We start from the raw sequence: 22,745 nt of genomic DNA on the forward strand, positions 1-22,745 counted from the left end.
CTCAGGGTCAAGGCCAAGCTGCTCTGTTGAGGATCTAAGTCTCTCCACCTTGTTCATAAGACAGCCCGCCCCCCTGCAGTCCCAGCTACACGGGAGGCTGAGGCAGGAGAATGGCGTGAACCCGGGAGGTGGAGCTTGCAGTGAGCCGAGATCGTGCCACTGTACTCCAGCCTGGGCGACAGAGCAAGACTCCGTCTCAAAAAAAAAAAAAAAAAAAACAGCCCACCCCAACCCCTCTCACGATTCCTGTGTCTCACTCCGAACACCAGCGTTCACATTTCCTCACTCACAGCTTCATCATGTTTTTCCTCTTGTTTCTGTCCAGGCTCTCCCACCCACCTGGAACGCCCTTGACCTTCTCCACTGTCTCTGACTCTTATTCACCTTTAAGACTCAAGTTCGTCATCTTCTTCAGAAGGCTTTCCTGAACCAATCCCCCTTCCCCCCACCTTTTTGATTTTTTTTTTTTTTTTTTGAGACAGAGTCTCACTCTGTCACCCAGGCTGCAGTGCAGTGGCGAGATCCCGGCTCACTGCACTCCAGTGCACTCACTGCAACCTCCAAATCCCAGGTTCAAGCAATTCTCCTGCCTCAGCCTCTCGAGTAGCTGGGATTACAGGCACGCACCACCACGCCCAGCTAATTTTTGTATTTTTAGTAGAGACGGGGTTCATCATGTTGGCCAGGCTGGTCTCGAACTCCTGACCTCAGGTGATCCACCTGCCTTGGCATCCCAAAGTGCTGGGATTACAGGCATGAGCCACCATGCCCAGCCAGAAAACACAATTTAGAATATACACATTATTAAAGGTTGAATGTTCACACACACACACACACACACACACGCACACAATATATATATATACCCCCAGTACCTCAGAATGTGACCTCATTTGGAGATAAGGTCTTTACAGAGGTAATCAAGTTAAAATGAGGGCATTGGGGTAAATCCTAATCCAATATGAGGGGAATCATGTGTAAAGGGGAAATCTGAGTGGGGCGCGGTGGCTCATACCTGTAATCCCAGCACTTTGGGAGGCCGAGGCAGGTGGATCACTTGAGATCAGGAGTTCGAGACCAGCCTGGTTAACATGGAAAACTCCGTCTCTTCTAAAAAAAAAAAAAAAAAAATATATATATATATATATATATATATATATAAATTAGCTGGACATGGTGGTGGGTGCCTGTAATCCCAGCTACTTGGGAGGCTGAGGCAGGAGAATCGCTTGAACCCAGGAGGCAGAGGTTGCGGTGAGCCAAGATTGCACCACTACGCTCCAGCCTGGGAGACACAGCAAGACTCTGTCTCAAAATAAAAATAAAAATAAACAATATATTGTGTTTTCCACACTCTCAACCATTGTGTATGGGTTCGTTTTCACGTGACTTCTGGGCTCAAAAGTGTTTCTGGAGGGTATATGGGGTCACTTTTCTTTACCCCAGAACGCACGATCACATCACAAATAGACTCCAAACCAAAGTTGTTAAATTTCCAAACCTTTAATCCCAAATCAGATCACAGCCAGGTCAGACCCTTCCCTATCTCCCCCAACCCCACCCTGAGCTGCAGATGAGTTGTAAAAAGTCTCTCCTGGCAAGTGAATCGATCCAGACCTGGGAAATGAAGGGGCCCCCAACTCCCACCCAAGACCCCCTGACCTCATCCCCCGACCCCACACCCCAGCTATCCCATCAGGTCCCCGCCAGTCTTCTCTGGGGACCGTCGTTTGCAAGGAGCCTCTTCCCATCCCACCCCCAAGCAACCCACATACAGGCACCGAGAAAAACGTATTTACAGAGGGAGAAAGGATAAGGGGACAGGAAGCAGGCGTGTAAAAAAACATGGGCCCCCGAGCAGGGAGAACACAGTTTCTCTAGGAGATGGGGCAAAAAGATCTTGGGGGTACAATGGAGAAGGTCAAAGGGCTTGGTGGTTGCTTAGAGAAGTCTCACGCGTGGCTCTAGGTGGCCCGGTGCCCCCGCTTGGGACAGAGGGACCCCCAGGGCCAGGAAGGCAGTGTGAGCAGCAGAAAGCAGCCAGCCCCCAGCAGCAGGATCAGGCCGGCCCCCACGCCACAGCCCAGGGACCAGGAGTACTCATAGGTGAGGCGTGGGGCTGGTGGAGGCTCCGGGCTGACTCTCTGCAGCAGGGCCCTCACGGAATGCCGGAACACCTCCAGACTCACCAAAAGCAGCAGGCCTGTGGGTCAGAGGACAGCGCGCAGTCAGACCCCCGCGACCCCAGCTGTGTCTGAACGTCTCCGCCATCCTCTCCCAGCCCTCCCGCCCGCCCTGGCACCTTCCCACGCGTGCACTCAACAAATACTTACTAAACACCTACTATATAGCAGGCAGCATTTGGGAAGCTGGAGATGAAAAAAAAAACACAAGACACAAAGTCATAGAGACAGAAAGTAGAAGGGTGGTTGCCAAGGGCCGGAGGGAAGAGGAAAAAGGGGAGTTGGTGTTTAACAGGTATAGAATTTCAGCTGGGGAAGATGAAAATCGTTCTGAAGGTGGATGGGGGTGATGGTTGCATAACAACGTGAACGGAATTGATGCCACAGAACAGTACGCTGGAAAATGATTAAAAGGCGGATATAGAATCACAGCTAGATGGGAGAAATGCGTTCTGGTGTTCGCAGCACTGTAGGGTGAATATGGTTCATTAGATTTTTTTTTTTTCAAACTCCGCCTCCTGATTCTCCTGCCTCAGTCTCCCGAGTAGCTGGGATTACAGGCTGATTTTTAAAAAAAAAAAAAAAAAAAAAAGCGAAAAAGAAAGAACATGATAGAGAAAGACCCTACCCTCGTGGAGCTTATATATTACTTGGAGATATACAGTAAGCAAATAAATCAAAGTTTGCAAAACTCAAATGCCTGCAGGGGGCATGAGAAAGTGTAAACACACAGGGCAGCAAGTCAGGTGGAAATGATGGCAGAGGCCAGCTGCAGCCCCTCAGCAGCGTGATCTCAGCTCATTGCAGCTTCCGCCTCCCAGGCTCAAGTGATTCTCATGCTTAGCCTCCTGAGTACCTGGGACTACAGGTGTGCACCACGCCTGGCTAATTTTTTTTTTTTTTTTTTGAGATGGAGTCTCACTCTGTTGCCCAGGCTAGAGTGCAGTGACGTGATCTTGGCTCACTGCAACCTCTACCTCCCCGGTTCAAGTGATTCTCCTGCCTCAGCCTCCTGAGTAGCTGGGATTACAGACACACGCCACCACGCCTGGCTAATTTTTGTGTTTTTAGTAGAGACGGGGTTTCACCATGTTGGCCAGGCTGGTCTCGAACTTCTGACCTTGTGATCTGCCTGCCTCGGCCTCCCAAAGTGCTGGGATTACAGGCGTGAGCCACCGTGTCTGGCAGTTTTTGTATTTTTAGTAGAGTCATGGTTTCACCATGTTGGCCAGGCTGGTCTAGAACTCCTGACCTCAAGTGATCCACTCACCTTGGCCTCCCATAGTGCTGGGATTACAGGGGTGAACCGCCGCACCTGGCCCATAATTGCTTAAATGATTATTATTTTTATGGGAATTCTCCCAACCTTTAAATGTCAACTCGGAGAAATCTTTACACACTGCCTGGCAAACAAAGCACATCTCCTGGCCATCGAGGGCCTGCAGGCTGCCAGGTTGCAATGTCCAAAATAAACAAATGAGGAGACAAGATAATCTCAGAGGGTGATGCATGAGAGGAAGGAAATAGAAGCAGAGAGAGTGGCACCCAGGGGTGGAGCAGGGACTTTGGATGGTGTCGAGAAAAGCCATTTGAGCTGGAACCTGAAGGATGAAAAGAAGTCAGTCATGCTCAAAATGAAGCAACGGCTGTTCCGAGCAGAAGGAGGGGCTGACGCAAAGGCCCTGTGTAGGACGCAGCACAGAGTGTTTGGAGAAAAGAGAAAAGCTGAGTGTGGTCAGAGCAAGGAGAGTTGGGGTTGGGGAGAGAGGTGGTAATGGAACTGCAGAAGCGGGCAGGAGCCAGGTCACGCGGGACCGTCTGAGAGTCACGCTTGAGTCATGGATCCCAGCCGCCTTCTCTCCAGACCCCGGAGTCCTGCCCCAACCCCAGTTCCTGACCCTGCTTCCTCCCTGCACCCCAGCCCCGCTGTGGTGTTTTTTTCTGTTTGTTTGTTTACTGTTTTTGGTTTTGTTTTGAGTCGGAATCTCACTCTGTCATCCAGGCTGGAGTGCAATGGTACAATCTCAGCTCACTGCAGCCTCTGCCTCTCCGGTTCAAGAGACTCTCCTGCCTCAGCCTCCCGAGTAGCTGGGACTACAGGCTCATGCCACCATACCCGGCTCATTTTTGTATTTTTAGTAGAGATGGAGTTTCACCATGTTGGCCAGGCTGGTCTCAAACTCCTGACTTCAGGTGATCTATCCACTTCCCAAAGTGCTCGGATTACAGGCCTGAGCCACTGTGCCCAGCCATTCACTGAGGTTTTGATTCGGGGGCTGGAGAATGCAGCCTGGATGCTGTGATTTAAAAGCCCCTTCTTTGCACCACGCAGCCCAACATTACAGAACGGGAAGTGGAAAAGCATTTAGACAAGGACTCCCCTTCATTCCTTTCCTAATTCATTCCTTTTTTTTTTCTTTTCTCTTTTTTTAGTGACAAGGTCTCAGCCACCCAGACTGGAGTGCAGTGGTGCGATCATAGCTCACTGCAACCTTGACCTCCCAGGCTCAAGCCCTCCTCCCGCCTCAGCCTCCTGAGTAGCTGGGACTACAGTTGCAAGCCACCATGGCTAATTATTTCATTTTATTTTGCAGAGAAGGGATCTTTCTACATTGCCCCGGGCTGGTCTCAAACTCCTGGCCTCAAACAATCCTCTTGCCTCAGCCTCCCAAAATGTTGGGATTCCAGGTGTGAGCCACCACAGCAGACCTGATTCATGCATTATTTGATTCATTCAACAGATGTTCATTGAGCTCTTATTACAAAATACATATAATACATAAATGATACTACAACCAAGTCCCTGTCCTTCTGGAGTTTCATCCAAGGAGAGATGGACAATTATCAGTTAAATGAATTGTTGAGGGCTGAGCTGTGTTCTTCACAAAAAGTTCATGTTTTGGGGTCCTGACCCCAAGTACCTCAGAACGTAACTGTATTTGGATATAGAGGTCTTAAAGAGATAATTAAGTTAAGGCTGGGTGCAGTGGCTCACGCCTGTCATTCCAACACTTTGGGAGGCCAAGGCGAGCGGATCGCAGGAGTTTGAGACCAGCCTGACCAACGTGGTGAAACCCCGTCCCTACTAAAAATACAAAAATTAGCCAGGTGTGGTGGCGCATGCGTGTAATCCCAGCTACTCGGGAGGCTGAGGCATGAGAATCGCTTGAATCCTGGAGGCAGAGGCTGCAGCAAGCTGAGATCGAACCACTGCACTTCAGCCTGGGCAACAGAGTGAGACTCTGCCTCAAAAAACAAAACAAAACAAACACACACACACACAAACAGATAATTAAGTTAAAGCGAGGTCATCAGAAGGAACCCTAATCCAATGTGACTGGTGTCCTTATGAGATAAAAAAAAATTTCAGGCAGGAGGACCTCTTGAGGCCAGGAATTCAAGATCAGCCTGGGCAACATAGTGAGACCCTGTCTCTACAAAAAAAAAATAATAAAATAAAATAACAAAATAAAAAAAGAAGGCTGGGCACAGTGGCTCATGGCTGTAATCCCAATACTCTGGGAGGCAGAGGTGGGCAGATCACCTGAGGCCAGAAGTTCGAGACTAGCCTGGCCAACATAGAGAAACCCCCTCTCTACTAAAAAATACAAAAATTAGCTGGGTGTCATGGGGAGGGGGTGCCTGTAATCCCAGCTACTCGGGAGGCTGAGGCAGGAGAATCACTTGAACCCGGGAGGAGGAGGTTGCAGTGAGCAGAGATCACACCACCGCACTCCAATCTGGGTGACAGAGCCAGACTGACTCAACCAAAAAAAAAAAAAAGAAAGAAAGAAAGAACTGGGGACACAGACCAGTACAGAGGGAAGACCATGTGGAGATACATGGATAAGTTGGCCATTTACAAGTCAAGAAGAGAAGCCTTGGAGAAAACCTCCCTGTCGACGTGTTGGTCTTAGACTTCCAGCCTCCAGAACGGCGAGGAAATCAATCTCTGTTGTACCACAGCCACCGAGGCTGTGCTACTTTCTTATGGTGGCCCTGGCAAATGAATACGGGCATAAATAAATAGAGAATTCCAGGTAGTGATCAATTCTGTGAAGAAAAATAAAACAGGTAAGGTCCCAGCTGGAAATGAGTCTTCTTTCTTTCTTATTTTTTAAATTTATTTACGTATTTATTTTTGAGACAGAGTCTTGCTCTGTCACCCAGGATGGAGTGCAGTGGTGCAATCTCAGCTCACTTCTACCTCCACCTCCCAGGTTCAAATGATGCTCCCACCTCAGCCTCCTGAGTTGCTGGGATTGCAGGCACCTGCCACCACGCCCAGCTAATTTTTGTATTTTTAGTAGAGACAGGGTTTCACCATGTTGGTCAGGCTGGTCTCAAACTCCTGGGCTTAAGTGATCTGCCAGCCTTGGCTCCCAAAGTTCTGGGATAACAGAAGTAAGCCACCGTGCCTGGTTTATTTATTTTATTTTATTTTATTTTATTTTATTTTATTTTATTTAAGATGGAGTCTCACTCTGTCGCCCAGGCTGAAGTGCAGTGGCACAATCTTGGCTCACTGCAATCTCCACCTCTTGGGTTCAAGTGATTCCCCTGCCTCAGCCTCCTTAGTAGCTGGGACTACAGGCATGCACCACCACGCCCGCCTAATTTTTTATATTTTAGTAAAAACAGGGTTTCACCACGTTGGCCAGGCTGGTCTCGAACTCCTGATCCTGCGATCTGCCCGCCTCAGCCTCCCAAAGTGCTGGGATTACAGGCATGAACCACCGTGCCCGGCCAGTTTATTTTATTTTTAAATTTTTGTCTATTTTTTTTTGAGATCAGGTAATGAGACTAGCTAGTTTTTGTATTTTTGGTAGAGATAGGGGTTTCACTACGTTGCCCAGGCTGGTCTCGAACTCCAGGGCTCAAGTGATCACCTACCTCACCCTCCCAAAGTGCTGGGATTATAGGCGTGAGCCACCGCGCCCAGTTTCTCTCACACGCTCTCTCTTTTATTATTATTATTTTATTTATTTATTTATTTATTTATTTATTTATTTATTTATTGAGATGGAGTCTTGCTCTGTCACCCAGGCTGGAGTGCAGTGGCAAGATCCTAGCTCACTGCAACCTCTGCCTCCCGGGTTCAAGCGATTCTCCTGCCCCAGCCTCCTGCGTAGCTGGGATTACAGGCGTGAGCCACCACGCCCCGTTCTTTTATTTACTTATTTATTTTTAACGTTTTCTTGGATACCAAATGAGTCCCCTTTAGACACGATGGTCAGTGCTGGTCTCTCTGGGGTGGTGATATTTGACCAGAGACTTAAACAGTATGAGGCAATGAGACATGTGAAGCGCCGGCGGAAGAACGCTCCAGGCTGAGGAGGCAGGCGGCCAAAACACGCTGCGGGATGAATGAGCTTAGAGCGTCTGGGGAACAGCAGAGGCCGGCGTGGCCGGAGCAAGGAGAGCAGATGGCAGGAGAGGGAGTCACAGGGCGCCGGGAGTCAGCCCACATGAGGCCTTGCCATCATGTTATTCTAGTAGTAGGAATTTAAGTGGCTTTTATTCTGGGGAGAATCCATGATCCGACTTATGATATAAAAGTATCACTTAGGGGCCAGGCATGGTGGCTCACACCTGTAATCCCAACACTTTGGGAGGCTGAGGCGGGCAGATCACCTGAGGTCATCAGGAGTTTGAGACCAGCCTGGCCAACATGGAGAAAGCCCATCTGTACTCAAAATACAAAAAAAAAAATTAACCAGGCGTGGTGGCGCATCTCGGGAGTCTGAGGCAGGAGACTCGCTTGAACCCAGGAGTCAGAAGTTTCACTGAGTCGAGATCGTGCCATTGCACTCCAGCCTGGGCAACAAGAGCGAAACTCTGTCTCAAAAAAAAAAAAAAAAAAGTAAAAAGTATCACTTGGTCGGGTGCGGTGGTTCATGCCCATCATCCCAATACTTTGGGAGGCCGAAGCGAGAGGATTTTTTTGAGTCCAGGAATTCAAGATTAGCCTGGGCAACATGGTGAGACCTCGTCTCTGCAAATAATTTTAAAAATTAGCCCAGAGTGGTGGCGTGTGCCTGTGGTCCCAGCTACTCAAGGATGAGATGGGAGGATTGCTTGAGCCCAGGAGGTTGAGGCTGCAGTGAGCTGTGGTTGTGCCACTGTACATCAGCCTGGGCGACAGAGCCAGACCCTGTCTTAAAAAATTTTACATTAAAAAAACAGAAGTATCACTCTAGCTGCTTTGTGGAGAACGGGCTTGAGGAGGTTAAAAGGAGAAGCATAGAGAAGAGTTAGGGGGCCATAGAAATTACCTCAGGGAAATATAGCCGTGGCTTGGATTAGTGTTTTGGTGAAATAGAGGGAAGTGTTTGCATTCAAAATATGTTTTGGAAGCAGTGCTAATAGAATTTGCTGTTGGATGGCTAGGCAAGGTGGCTCATGCCTGTAATCCCAGCAATCTGGGAGGCCAAGGCAGGTGGATCACCTGAGGTCAGGAGTTCGAGACCAGCCTGGCCAACATGGAGAAACCCCGTCTCTATTAAAAATACAAAACTTAGCCGGGTGTGGTGGCAGGCACCTGTAATCCCAGCTACTTCCCAGGCTGAGGCAGGAGAATCGCTGGAACCCGGGAGGCAGAGGTTGCAGTGAGCCGAGATCGCACCGCTGCACTCCAGCCTGGGTGACAGAGCAAAACTCTGTCTCAAAAATAAAAAATAAATAAAATAAATAAAAAGCCATGTGGGTCTGGCTCCTGCGGCTCCTCCAGCCTCCTCTCAAGCTGCTCCTCCCACACTTTCACAGCGTGGAGCAGGACTTGCAGTGCACCAGATTTGTTCAGGCTTGAAGACCTTTATGCTGCTTGGAATAATTTTCCGCCTCCCCCTCCCTGAGGCTGCCTTAGACGTCCTGATTCTTCACATCTCTGTATGAAGTACATGTTTCGAAGGGACGCCTTCACTAACCACTGCCACCTAAATCTACAGTGGGCCTCCTGTCATACATTTTTCTCATACTCTACTTTTTATCTATAGCATTCAGCACAGTTGGTAGTTATGAATGTATATTGATTTATAGGACTAATGTCTCTTTATCTCATTTCTGTCTCTCCCACTGCACTATAAATCCACGAGGGCAGCAGACATCTCTGTCTCATACCTCTAAAACATAGAACAACAGCTGATATATGTATTATAAGGAGAGAAAAAAGACAACCTGGACACGTCCCTTTATCTAGGGAGACCTCAAAATCCCAACCGGCCCCAGTCCCTGACACGCAATCTAACCACAGTAATTAAAACATCAAATCCTCCTTCACTCTCAATTGGTAGTACAATCCGCAGAACATTTTTGTGCTCAAGACTTTCATAAAACACTTTTATATCAACAGCTTCCTGTGCACCCCCAGGAGTAATGCAGGTGTGAGTTCAATAATAACACCAGCACCAAATTCCTACCAAGCTACAAATTCCATGAGAACAAACATCATCTTTATCTTATTCATCGTTGCATACTCAGCGGCTCCTAGCACAGCATCTAGGACTCACTGGATATTAAAGAAATACTTGTTAAATGAATGGACAAGTAAAAAAAAAAAAAAAAAAGGAGAGAAATAGATGATTGGAAGGAGAGAGGAAGGGAAAGACGGTGGAAAAGAAAAAGAGAGAGGGGCCAGGCTTGGTGGCTCATACCTATAATCCCAGCACTTTTGGGAGGCCGAGGCAGGAGGATCACTTGAGCTCAGGAGTTGGAGACCAGCCTGGGCAACATAGCGAAACCCTATCTCTACAAAAAAAAAAAAAAAAAAAAATCCGAAAATTAGCCGGGCTTGGCGGCCTGCACCTGTATTCCCAGCTACTCAGGAGGCTGAACGGCAGGGAGGAAAATCACTCGAGCCTTGGAAGTCGAGGTTGCAGTGAGATGAGATCGCGCCACTGCACTCCAGCCTGGATGAGAGAGCGAGACCCTGTCTCAAAACAAAAACAAAAACAAAAGGAGAGAGAGAGAGAAAGAGAGATAGGGAAAGAGAGAGAGGGGAAGGAAGGGGAGAGAGGGAGGAAACTGATCAATCGACGGAAGGATAAATGGATGGATGGATAGGAAGGACACAAAATTAACAGGTACCTGGATGAATGAGTTCATGGCTATAAGGAGATTTAAGCTCAGAGATAGAAAAAGGTTTGCCCCAATTACACAGCTGTTAAGAAGTTGAGACTCCAACCTAGATCTTTTTGATTCCCTGTTAATGTCACAGGGCCAGTGACATTAATGTCACATTAATGCAGTGACATCTTTTGCACCAGTCTCCCTGTCTCTCTCCACACTCCTGTCACACTGGCTTTCTTTCAAGATCTGCAATGCAGCAAACTCTCCCAGCTTGTCTATCCATACTTTGACATCTTCAATGTCACCTCCCCAGAGAGGCCCTCTCTAACTCCCTGAGGACGGAACGATGAAAAAATATAAAGATGATGTCTGTTTTCATGGAATTAGTAGCTTGGTAGGAATTTGGTGCTGGCGTTATTATTAAACTCACACCTGCATTACCCCTGGGGGTGCACAGGAAAGTGTTGATATTAAAGTGTTTTATGAAAGTCTTGGCCGGGCGCGGTGGCTCACGCCTATAATCCCAGCACTTTGGGAGGCTGAGGTGGGCGGATCACTTGAGGTCACCAGCCTGGCCAACATGGTGCAACCCTGTCTCTACTAAAAATACAAAAATTAGCCAGGCATGGTGGCACACACCTGTAATCCTAGCAACTTGGGAGGCTGAGGCAGGAGAATTGCTTGAACCTGACAGGCAGAGGTTGCAGTGAGCTGAGATAGCACCACTGCACTCCAGCCTGGGCAACAAGAGCGAAACTCTGTCTCAAAAAAAAAAAAAAAAAAAAAAAAAAAAGAAAAGAAAACATTTGATTCAAGAAGAAAACCAAGGCCCAGAAAATAAAAGGAACCTTCCCAAGGCCACACAGTGATTCAGGGCACAGCTTGGGCTGGAACCTAGAGGCAGAGGTTGCAGTGAGCTGAAATCGTGCCATTGCACTCCAGCCTGGGTGACAGAGCGAGACTCCATCTCAAAAAAGAAAGAAAGAAAACCGAGTTTAAAATCCCACCTCTGCCATCACGCCATCATTGATTGTGTGTCCATGAGTAATTCATCTGACTTCTCTGAGCCTCAATTTCCTCATTTATAAAATGGGGGAGGCTGGGTGTGGTGACTCACGCCTATAATCCCAGCACTTTGGGAGGCCAAGACAGGCAGATCACTTGACATCAGGAGTTCGAGACCAGCCTGGCTGATATGGTGAAACCCCGTCTCTACCGAAAAATACAAAAATTAGCCAGGTATGGTGATGCCTGCTTGTAATCCCAGCTACTTGGGAAACTGAGGCAGAAGAATCACTTGAACCCAGCAGGCAGAGGTTGCAGTGACCCGAGATCACGCCATTGCACTCCAGCCTGGGCGACAAAGGGAGACTCTGTCTCAAAAATAGATAAATTAATAAAATGGGGGATAGTAAGCCCTGCCTAACAGAGCTGTTGTAAGGATTACAACTGGAAGTACAATAAACTGAAGTGTTGTTTATTGCTGAGGGCTACATTTCACAAGATGCAGCATTTTATTTAGACCTTCAGCTCCAAGAATGCAACAGTCCTGGCAGACCTCAAGTCTCAAATCTAAAAGAGCATTTAGAGACCATCAAATTCTGAACCAACAATAGGGCTTGGAACTCTTCCACCTTTGAGCCTACTACAGCCCCTGGGCTTCCCTTACCTCTCAACACGCTATAATGCTTAAAACATCTCAGCATGAAACAGTGTTTGGGGACTCCATGTCCAAACCTTGAAAAGTGTTTGGACAGCTTCCAATTCCCAGCCGACAACAGGGCTTAGAACTCTCCAATTTTTGAGACCTCTATAGTCCTTGAGCTTTCTCTAATGCCTAGCATGCAACAGTGATTGGAAATGCCATCTCCCAGCATGCAACAATTCTTGGAGATCCCAGGTCCAAATCTAAAACAATGTTTGGACACCCTCCAATCAGCCCGGTTGTTGGGGTTCTCCCATCTTTGAACCTACTATAGCCCTTGGGCTTCTTCCCCTCAACTCCAAGCATGCAACAGGGCTTGGAGATCCCACCTCCCAGCATGCAACAGTGTGTGGAGATCCTACTCCCAGCATGCAACAGTGTGTGGAGATCCTACTCCCAGCATGCAACAGTGTGTGGAGACCCTACTCCCAGCATGCAACAGTGCATAGAGACCCCATCTCCCAGCATGCAATAGTGCCTGGAGATCCTCCCAGCAAGCAATGTCCTCAGCCTCCAGGCTCTGAACCCTCACCTGAGAGGCCAAAGCAGACAGCTCCAACTCGGAGCAGGAACTCTGCACCTTTACTGAGCACCATGATGATACAGAGGCACCCCAAGGCCATGACTGCCAGGCCCAGCGCTGCTATCACTGCAGCTGCCAGATTCACCTCTGCCAGGAAGAGAGAGGAAAGAAGCAGAGAACATGGGATGTAGGGAATGAGAAGGATTCACCTGTGGGAACCCAGAACCAGGAAGATGGAAGATTCAGGGCGAGAGAAGAATTTTTAAGTAAAATATAATCCAGCCCAACATTTTACTTACACTGTTGAAGGAATTAAGACTCAGAAAGGGTCAGTTATTTCTCTAAAGTCACTAAGCAAAGGGAGGAGAGGGCCAGGATTAGAAAGAGTTGAGAATTACCAAATATTACTGAGGATCTGGTTACCAATGGTTTACAGGTGAGGAAGGTGAGGCAGTGGGGTGTGTGGGAGACGATGGCAAAGGCAGTGTGCTACAGTGGAATGATCCAGGTTGGAAATCTCCCCAACTACTTCCTACGTGGAAGATTCTGGTAGGATTTTCCAGATTCCAGTAGGAATTTAGGCTGAACCCTTCTCAGCCTAAATTTCCTCCTGTGGACCAGGTGCGGTGGCTCACACCTATAATCCCAGCACTTTGGGAGGCCAAGGTGGGTGGATCACTTGAGGTCAGGAGAGTTCAAGACCAGCCTGGCCAACATGGTGAAACCTGTCTCTACTAAAAAATACAAAAATTAGCCCGGCGTGGTGGCGGGCGCCTGTAATCCTAGCTAATAGGGAGCCTAAGGCAGGAGAATCGCTTGAACCCAGGAGGTGGAGGTTGCAGTGAGCTGAGATCATGCCACTGCACTCCAGCCTGGGTGAAAGACCGAGACTCTGTCTCAAAAATAAAATAAAATAAAATAAAAATAAATAAATACAAATACAAAATGAATAAAAAGAAAGGGCAAAGTGTTTAGAACAGCACTGTCCAGTACGTTCACTGCTAGCCAGAAGTGGCCTCCATGCTCAATCAATTTAAATTAAACACAATTAGAAACTCAGTTCCGTGTCTCACCAGCAACATTCCAAGTGTGTGTGCTGGAGCCACGTGGGGCCATGGCCACTATATGGGTCAACACAGAAACAGAATATTTCCATCTTCTCAGAAGATTCTTTTCTTTTCTTTTTTTTTTTTTTTTTGAGATGGAGTCTTGCTCTGTGGCCCAGGCTGGGGTGCAGTGGTGCAATCTCAGCTCACTGCAACCTCTGCCTCCCCGGGTTCAAGCGATTCTCCTGCCTCAGCCTTCCGTGTAGCTGGGATTTTAGGCACCCGCCACCATGCCCAACTAATTTTTTTTTTTTTTTTTATGATTTTTTTTTTTTTTGAGACGGAGTCTCCCTCTGTCGCCCAGGCTGGAGTGCAGTGGCACAATCTCGGCTCGCTGCAAGCTCCGCCTCCCGGGTTCACGCCATTCTCCTGCCTCAGCCTCCCGAGTAGCTGGGACTACAGGCGCCTGCCACGACACCCAGCTAATTTTTTGTATTTTTAGTAGAGACAGGGTTTCACTGTGTTAAGCAGGATGGTCTCGATCTCCTGACCTCGTGATCCACCCACCTCAGCCTCCCAAAGTGCTGGGATTACAGGCGTGAGCCACCACACCCAGCTAATTTTTGTATTTTTAGTAGAAATGGGGTTTCACTTTGTTAGCTAGGATGGTCTGGATCTCCTGACCTCGTGATCTGCCTGCCTCAGCCTCCCAAAGTGCTGGGATTACAGGTGTGAGCCACGGCGCCCGGCCACTAATTTTTGTATTTTTAGTAGAGATGGGGTTTCACCATGTTGGCCAGGCTGGTCTCGAACTCCTGGCCTTAAGTGATCTGCCTGCCTCCAAAGTGCTGGGATTACTGGTGTCAGCCACCACACCTTTCCTCAGAAGATTCTTTAGTAGCGTGCTCCTTGAGAGTCAGAATTATTTGGGTCTGAATCCTGCTTCCGCCTCTGCCACTTCCTGGGAAAAATAATTGTAACCATTCCTGGACTTCTGGAAGATGGAAGATAAAGCCCCCGCCCTGCAGGGCTACTGTGAGGACTAGAGATCTTACAGATGGAGTGCCCAGCTCTGTGGTCAGCACGTGATGCATGCAGGTTTGTGAGATGCCCAAGTGCTACCCACAGAGAGGGGCTGCAACTTGCCCAGGGTGACACAGAACGTGGCATAGGTAGAGATGGGGTAAGAGCTCTAGGCACAGCTGGGTGTGGTGGCTCATGCCTGTAATCCCAGCACTTTGGGAGGCTGAGGAGACGGATCACCTGAGGTCAGGAGTTCGAGACCAGCCTGGTCAACATGGTGAAACCCCGTCTCTACTAAAAATACAAAAATTAGCTGGGTGTGGTGGTGGGTGCCTATAGTCTCGGCTACTCAGGAGGTTGAGGTAGGAGAATCGCTTGAACCTGGGGAGGCGGAGGTTGCAGTGAGCAGAGATTGTGCCACTGCACTCCAGCCTGGGCAACAGAGCAAGACATCATCTCAAAAAAAAAAAAAAAAAAAGAGTTCTCTAGATTCTCTAGAGCACCACGTCCCCATCATTAACTCTCCCGCCAGCACTCCCCAGGGGGCAGCCACAGATTACAGACACAAGGCCCGCCCTGGGGTAAAGCAGAGGAGGGGAGAATTCTCTCTGGAACTCCTCCAGCATGCTCAGCATTTCCCCACCTGTCGCCCACCAGGGGGTGAAAAGTTCTCACCTTTCTTTGTGGTTCTCTGAAAGATGCGTGCATTCTCCCCCGTGGTGAAGAATTTAAAATAGGTGCAGTTTGCTTCTGTGGGAGCAGGAGAGAGAAAACAGACATGAGGATGTGAGGTCCCTTGCGTAAGCTCAGGGCTGGACAGTTAACACAGCTCACAGGAGCCTAAAACTTGGACATCAGCATCCCTGATACACAGAGGAGAAAAATGATGCCCAGAGGTGTGAAAGCCACCTGCCACCACACCGCCATCCAGGAGCTGGGACTCCTACCCAGGGCTCTGAGCCCCAGACCTGTGGTCTCGAGTGCGCCATTAGCTTCTCTGGGCCTCTAGTTCTTCCTCTTTAAAACGAGGTAATAATCTCTTTCCTGGCCCCTTCGTATGGGTTTGTTGAGGGTCAAGTGGGATTACATATGGATAATCACTTGATTCAACAAAGGATACCAAGATACAAGTAGCAGAAGACTAACAGACTCAGAAAGGATTCCTGTCTCAGGAAGGATTCCTACCTGGAACACACAAAGAGCTCCTGTGGATTAGCAAGAAGAGAGAGAGAACCCAGTTGACAAATGGGCAAAGGGTATGAATAGTAATTCACAAAAGAGGAAGCCTGGGTAACTCACAAGTCCATGAAGAGATGCCCCACTTCACCAGGGATCAGAGAGAGGCAGCTGGAATCAGCAGGGAGCCACCACTTTCCATCAATTAGATTGGCCAACATTAAAAGGGTCATATCAAGCGTTTGAAAAGATAAGAGGAAACACCGTGTATGAACGGGTACTCCTAGTCTTTTGGGAAGGCACTCTGAGGTACTTTATGAAATGAAGAACGTTCATAGCCTGTGGCTCAACAATTTCATTGCAGGGTATAACTCCAGAAAAAAAAAAAAAAAAAGGAATATATATGCAGATATTTACAGCAGCACTGTTTATAAGTAACATGGAGTCAGAATCAAGCCAGGTGTCCATCTAATAGGGGAACAGACAAGTAAATGACACAGACAGTCCTTGTGAAAATCTCCCCAGTACATATAGCCATGAATTAGAATAACCTAAAGCAAGATGGAGAGATTTGAGAAACACCGTGTTGATCAAAACAATAATAATAATACTAATAATTTAATTTAAAAATCCAAAAGTCGAGGCCAGGCAAGGTGGCTCACACCTGTAATCCTTGCACTTTGGGAGGCCGAGGCAGGAGAATCACTTGAGCTCAGGAGTTTGAGACCAGCCTGGCCAACATGGTGAAACCCCATCTGTACCAAAAATACAAAAAATCAGCTGGGTGTGGCAGCACGCACCTGTAATCCCAGCTACTCAGGAGGCTGAGGCAAGAGGATCGCTTCAGCCCGGGAGGCAGAGGTTGCAGTGAGCCAAGATTGTACTACTGCACTCCAGCTTGGGTGACAGAGTGAGATCCCATCTCAAAAAAAAAAAAATCCCAAAGATCAGACAAAATCAATAGCATGAGCTCATTTATGTAAAACACACATATAAACTAACACTATATATTTTCCAAGTCAAAATACATATCCGTGAGTGTGTATCAAACACATTAAAGAGATGAGCGGGAAAAGAAAGAGGAAAAAATAATATAAAACAAAGCACAGGGCCGGGTGCGCTGGCTCATGCCTGTAATCCCAACATATTGGGAAGCCAAGTCAGGCAGATCACTTGGTGACAGGAGTTCGAGACCAGCCTCGTCAATATGGTGAAACCCCATCTCTACTAAAAGTACAAAAAATTAGCCGGGAGTGGTGGCACGCGCCTGTAATCTCAGCTACTCAGGAGGCTGAGGCAGGAGAATCGCTTGAACCCGGGAAGCAGAGGTTGCAGTGAGCCGAGATGGCACCACTGCAATCCAGCATGGGTGACAGAGCAAGACTACATCTCAAAAAAAAAAAAAAAAAGAGAAATTTTAAAGTTAAGAAAGACAGAAAAAGGAAGAAAGGGAGAGAAGGAAGGAGAAATGAAGGAAGGAAGGGAGGGGAGCACTTTCTGAATGCATTTTAGACCCAGAAATCCCCTCAGAATTCACCCAGCCTGACCTACTGTCTTATTCTACAGATGGGGAAACTGAGGCACAGAAAAGGTGAAGAGAGGTCGAGAATAACAGGAGTAAAGGCCATAGAAGAGGGACCAGGCAGTCCGTGAACGTGAAAAAATTTGAACAAGGATACGAAGGGACAAGAAATCAGTCCCTGTGTCAGGTGAGGTGGCGTGGGCGCTCCCCAAGTACCCTGAGGGGAGGAGAAGGGGTGAGATGTCCAGCCAGGAGGAGTGGGATATATGAGTTCTCATGCAGCAGCAAGAGGTAAAGGATGCTGGGCTGGGCGTGGTGGCTCACGCCTTTAATCCCAGCACTTTGGGAGGCCGAGGCGGGCGGATCACCTGAGGTCAGGAGTTTGAGACCAGCCTCGTCAACATAGTGAAACCCCGTGTCTACTAAAAATACAAAAATTAGCCGGATGTTATGGCGCATGCCTGTAATCCCAGCTACTTGGGAGACGGAGGCGGGAGAATTGCTTGAACCTAGCAGGCAGAGGTTGCAGTGAGCCGAGATCGTGCCATTGCTCTCCAGCCAGGGCAACAAGAGCAAAACTTCATTTCAAAGAAAAAGAGGTGCCGGGCGCGGTGGCTCACGCTTGTAATCCCAGCACTTTGGGAGGCCGAGGCGGGCGGATCACGAGGTCAGGAGATCGAGACCACGGTGAAACCCCGTCTCTACTAAAAATACAAAAAATTAGCCGGGCGTGGTGGCGGGCGCCTGTAGTCCCAGCTACTCGGAGAGGCTGAGGCAGGAGAATGGCGTGAACCCGGGAGGCGGAGCTTGCAGTGAGCCGAGATTGCGCCACTGCACTCCAGCCTGGGCGACAGAGCGAGACTCTGTCTCAAAAAAAAAAAAAAAAAAAAAAAAAAAAAAAAAGAAAAAGAGGTAAAGGATGCTTCACGTCACTGAGCAAAGGGTGCAGGTGCTCTTTGAAGCAGTCATTGCGGGAAACACGGTCTACATCCACAAGGGAAGTGTGATGGCCCTTCTGGTACAATGTAGGGTGCCTGGCATCCCCTTTTGGCTACTAAAACTTTAGGACATCCCAACTCTTGACCACCCCAAAATATGATGTATCCCTTCTGGAAAAGTACAGAGTAAGGGTCACCCCCACATTCCACACTTACAGCCAAGGGAGCCAGGGATTCCTTTTGATGGGCAGTGGTGAGTGTGAGATATTTCTCTGACATAATGAAGATTGGGAGATATCCTCTGAGAGGTTGGGTTTGTGAGAGAATGTTAATGGCCCTGTTAGAAGACTGAAGTCCTTTCTGATCAATGGAGGGGACAGCAAGGGATGTGAGGAACCCCATACGATGCGGTGAGATGGGATGGGTCACCCCCTCCATTGCCCCAGGACCTCTGACCTTTGGGATCTCTTGCTGGACCAGTGAGATGTGATATAATGCAGTTGTTGAGAAGAGAGGCAACCAAGCTTCAAATTCCATCTAACTAGCCTGGGTGTATAGACTGAGCCACCGAGATTTCTTGCTCCTCATTTTTCTCTTCTCTAGAATGGGAGTGATAATAACAACTCATAGACTAGCTATGATGCTTAATGAGTTAATGTACATAAAACACTGAGATGAGAACCAGGCATTACATAAGCAGCTAATATTCTTATCACTGGGGCCTCCCATTTTGCAAAAGTTTGAGATCATCCTTTATGAGACCCTTGAGGGGCCAGAGATAGCCCATCTGCAGAAATAAAATGATCAAGGGTAGCCCATCTGGACACCAACTGGGTAGCTCAGACAGCCGGGGGGGCCTGGCATCCCATTGTCCTATTGAGGGCTTGGGACATCCTATTTTGCACTCTACAAATATAAGATATCACATCTGGAGAAGTGAGGGAGGAGGGAAATCTCATATGGAACCCAGAAAAATAGGCCATATTCTCTGAGGGGCACTGGGATGATAGGACCTTCTCTGGAGACTGAAGAGTGCTGGAGATCTCATATGGGTGATCAAATATATGACAGCCCAAATGGGCTCTGAGGAGTGCCAGGTATTTTCCATGGGTCAGTGGAGGTAGAACGAGATTTCATCCAGTTCCCCAGGGGTATAGAATGTCCCCCTGGTATAAGTACAAGCCGTGGCCTGTCGTGTCAGGGAGGTATGGGACAGCTCTCTGCCATGCCCAGGGATAAAACAGCCATGATTTCGGAAAGGAGGGAGTATGGGAATGTCTCTCAGAGAAAATGAGAAATGCTGAAATGTCCAGTCTGGGCATTTGGAGGCAAGAGGACAGGAAGTGAAGAACATTGCAGGGAAGGAACAAGGTCTGCCCTCGGGTGTTGGGAGGTGTCTGGTGAGAGCTTGGTTTGGTGGAAGCAGTAGGTGGGGAACAGGCATAGATCCTGCTTTGGGGTGGGCGTCTGTCTCCCCAGGGCTCACAGGATGGGAGCGCAAGCTGTCTCCAGGCTGGGAAGAGGAAGCTGACACCACGAACCCAGGCTGTCTCTCCATGGGCACAGGCTGTCTGTGGGCACATGCAGAGTGGGCACAGGCTGTCTCCAGGGCACAGGCATTTCCAGAGGGTGCAGGCTGTCTGGGGTGGGCACAGGCTATCTGAGGACACCAGCTGTGTCTGGAATCACAGGCTGGGTCTGGGGACACAGGCAAGGTTTTTCTAGGGACACAGGCTCTCTCTAGAGCTATAGGCTGGTCTGGGGGGAATCAGTGATGCCTAGGAACATTGGCTGTGTGGAGGCAGGGGCTTTGGGGGTCATAGAATGATCTGGGACCATAGCCTGGTGTGGAGGTGCAGGCTGATCTGAGGGCACAGGCTGGTGTAAGGATGCAGGCTGGTCTAGGGGTATAGACTGGTCTAGAGTTGCATGTTAGTCTGGGGGTGGAAACTGTAGCTGGGGACACAGGCTGATCTGGGGGTACAGGATAGTCGGGGTACAGGATGGTCTTGGGGCACAGACTTTGGCAGCACAGAATGGTCTTGGGGAACAGGCTGTAGGTGGGGGCACAAGCTCTCTTTAGAGGTGCAGAATAGGGGTACAGACTCGTCTGAGGGGTCTCAGGTCACAGCCTGGTCTGGGGGTACAGGATGGCCTGGGGGCATAGACTCCCTGTAGGCACATTCTGGTCTTGGGGTACAGTCTGTAGCAGGAAAGCAAGCTCTAAGGCACAGGTTCTCTGGCGGTAGGCCCGTGAGGGACCTAGGCCATATCTGGGGGATCCCTCTCTCTCTCTCAGCTGTTCCTGAGAGCAGAGGATGATGTGAGCACTGGCGCTTACTGGGATGCGAGCTCTCTCCTCCGGGCTCAGGCTTTCGTCCCTGGGGCGGGTTTTCTCCTCCGACACGGGCCCCTCTCCCTCCCTGTCCGTGGGAAGCAAGCCCTGGGCTCGGGGCGGCTGCTCACCTCCGGGCAGCCCTGCGGGGCCGCAGGTGTCCCTGTCCGCGGGCACGTCCGCCTGCCACAGCCGCTTGGTGCACACCTTCCACAGCCCCAGGTGGGCCGCTTCGCACACAGTGCTGCCGTTGGCCTTGTAGGTGTTGAGCTCCACCCAGAACTCGGTGCCCACGGACAGCACCGCCAGCGTGGCGCCCACGGCCGCCAGCAGCAGCGCCAGCTTCACCTTCCCCTCGCGCTGGGGCGTCAGCCCCGACCCGCGCTGCCCTTGAGCCCGCCGCCGGCCCGCGGCCGCCCGCCGCCGGTTCTCCTCTTGCAGGAAGAAGTTGGACCACATCATCATCTTATGGCCCGTGGGGTCGAGAAGGGGGAGGAGGCAGAGCCGACGAGGGGCCTCGAGGGGCGGGAGCGAGGAGCGGCCTGGGGTCTTGAAGGGGGTGACGGACTCAGTTTCCCCTGGATATGAAAGAGGGAGAGCCGAGTCCTCTCTGGAATCTCAAATGGGAAAGTCGAGAATGCTTCTGGGGTTCAGAAGAGAAAAACGATCCCCGGGGCTGGGGAAGCCTCTGGGGTTCAGAGGAGGGTCTAGGTTGCCCTCAAGAACTTGGCAAAGAAGATGGGGCCCAGAGGAAAAGCAAGGCCCCCACCCCGAGGCTTAGAGATAGAGTCCGGGTTCCCAGGAGGGGGTCAACCCCAAGAGCTCCAGAGGAATGAGATCTGGTGCCCGCTGAAGCTCCCTGCAGCTCCAAGGGGCTGCTTTGGGGTCTCCGCTGGGGGCTGACAAAAGGGAAACTGATTTTCCTGAGAGATCTGAGCACCCCACTAGGGCTAAGAGTTTGGGGTACCCAGGAAGGGATCTGAGGTCCTCTGTGTGTTTGGAGGATATGTGGCCGAGGTTCCCTTGGGCTCAGAGTTTGAGAAGAGAGGACTTGGGGACCCTCTGGGATTCGGAAAAGGAAGACCTGGGGTCCTGGGAAGCTCCCAAGGGGAGGTCAGAATTCAATCCGGGTCTCAAGAGAGGCGGTGGGAACCCGGCATCCACAGAAGAACAGAGCCCTGGCTGGGGCTCAGAAGAAGACTGGGCCTCGCTGGAATTCAGGAAAAGGGGATAGGGGTCTCCCCTGCCATTCAGAAAAGATCCAAGGTCTCTACTGAGCCTGGGAAAGGGGCTGGTGGCTGGAAGACAGACTGGAGTCCAGAGACGGAGGCTGCGGGGCCTCCCCGAGGGCTGGGGCAGATGGGACCGGGGGGCCCTCCTGGGGCTCACACTAAGGGGCTGCGGTCCACACTGCGGCTCAGAAAACCAGGACTGAGTCCGCCCAGGGTTCAAAGGCCAACCGCGACCCGAAAGAGACGCTGCGCCCCTTCGGGATCAGTCCGCCTCCCTCCCCCGGGCTCCCAGGGCCTTCCCGGTCGGGTCCGCGCCAGGCTCAGCTCCAGGCCAGGGCCCCCCCTCGGGGCTCCCACCCCCGACTCCCGAGCAGGGGCCCCTCTCGCTCTCCTGCCTCGGCCCCGCGCCGACCCCAGCTCCGCGCTGCCTCCGAAGCGTCCGGCTGCGCCCGCCACCGCCACCGGCCTGGCCTCCGCCCGCGCCCGGCCTCGTCCCCACCCGCCCACCCCCCACTCTCCACCCTCCACCCTCCACCCTCCACCCTCGGGGCTATTTCGGGCTTGACCCGTAAATAACACCCGCACCTGTCGCCCGGCGCCTGTTGCCATAGGGATCCCGGGTATTTTAAGGGGACGAGGAAGGGGGGAGGGAGGCCGCCCGGGGAGGAAGGGGCCGAGCCTGATGGGACTTTCATTTCACTAAGGGGCAAGAGCGGCGCCGAGAGTCCCAGCTCCCCAGTCTCCCGGGCAGCAGGAGACGGGCGGGGCAGCAAGTCTGACTGGGGTTACCAGGGAGGAGGGGCGGGAGGCAGGGCCCCGGGTCTCAGGGAGGAGGGGCTGAGGCCAGGAGTCGTGGGTCCCTGAGGGAGAAGAAGCCTCAGTACCCCACTTCTGAGTGGTAGAGGAAGAGGGCCTGGGTACCCAGAATCTGGGATCTGAGACGACAGGAGCCCGGTCTCCTGGGTCCTGGGCTCTTGGGTCTGAGGGAGGAGGGG

At 50.4% G+C, this 22,745-nt stretch overlaps 1 protein-coding gene across 3 annotated transcripts; it reads right to left on the reverse strand.

The window, feature by feature from the left end:
* Positions 1-1,487: 1,487 nt before the first annotated feature.
* On the reverse strand, positions 1,488-22,348 carry CACNG6 (calcium voltage-gated channel auxiliary subunit gamma 6). Of its 3 annotated transcripts, XM_055239036.2 has the most exons (5): positions 22,336-22,348; positions 20,650-21,096; positions 15,223-15,297; positions 12,488-12,625; positions 1,647-2,203 (listed from the first exon to the last, which is right to left on the reverse strand). In XM_055239036.2, exons 2-5 carry the CDS (start codon positions 20,981-20,983, stop codon positions 1,965-1,967), a joined length of 786 nt encoding a protein of 261 aa, XP_055095011.1. In that variant the 5' UTR covers positions 20,984-21,096; positions 22,336-22,348; the 3' UTR covers positions 1,647-1,964. The 3 variants fall into 3 exon arrangements, with proteins under 3 accessions (XP_055095012.1, XP_055095013.1, XP_055095011.1); XM_055239037.1 differs by lacking the exons at positions 12,488-12,625; positions 22,336-22,348 and having other exon boundaries at positions 1,488-2,203; positions 20,650-22,218; XM_055239038.1 differs by lacking the exons at positions 12,488-12,625; positions 15,223-15,297; positions 22,336-22,348 and having other exon boundaries at positions 1,488-2,203; positions 20,650-22,218.
* Positions 22,349-22,745: the final 397 nt, after the last annotated feature.

Source organism: Symphalangus syndactylus, chromosome 13, assembly GCF_028878055.3.
Source record: "Symphalangus syndactylus isolate Jambi chromosome 13, NHGRI_mSymSyn1-v2.1_pri, whole genome shotgun sequence".
NCBI classification, from domain to species: domain Eukaryota; kingdom Metazoa; phylum Chordata; class Mammalia; order Primates; family Hylobatidae; genus Symphalangus; species Symphalangus syndactylus.

What these genes read in the sequence shown, in the direction of transcription:
- CACNG6 (XM_055239036.2), bottom strand. Translation starts at nt 20,983, where the DNA reads ATGATGATGTGGTCCAACTTCTTCCTGCAAGAGGAGAACCGGCGGCGG. An exon ending in CCCCGCAGGGCTGCCCGGAG is followed by an intron (nt 15,298 to 20,649) that starts GTGAGCAGCCGC and finishes CTGCTCCCACAG; the next exon opens with AAGCAAACTGCACCTATTTT. An exon ending in TCAGAGAACCACAAAGAAAG is followed by an intron (nt 12,626 to 15,222) that starts GTGAGAACTTTT and finishes TCTTCCTGGCAG; the next exon opens with AGGTGAATCTGGCAGCTGCA.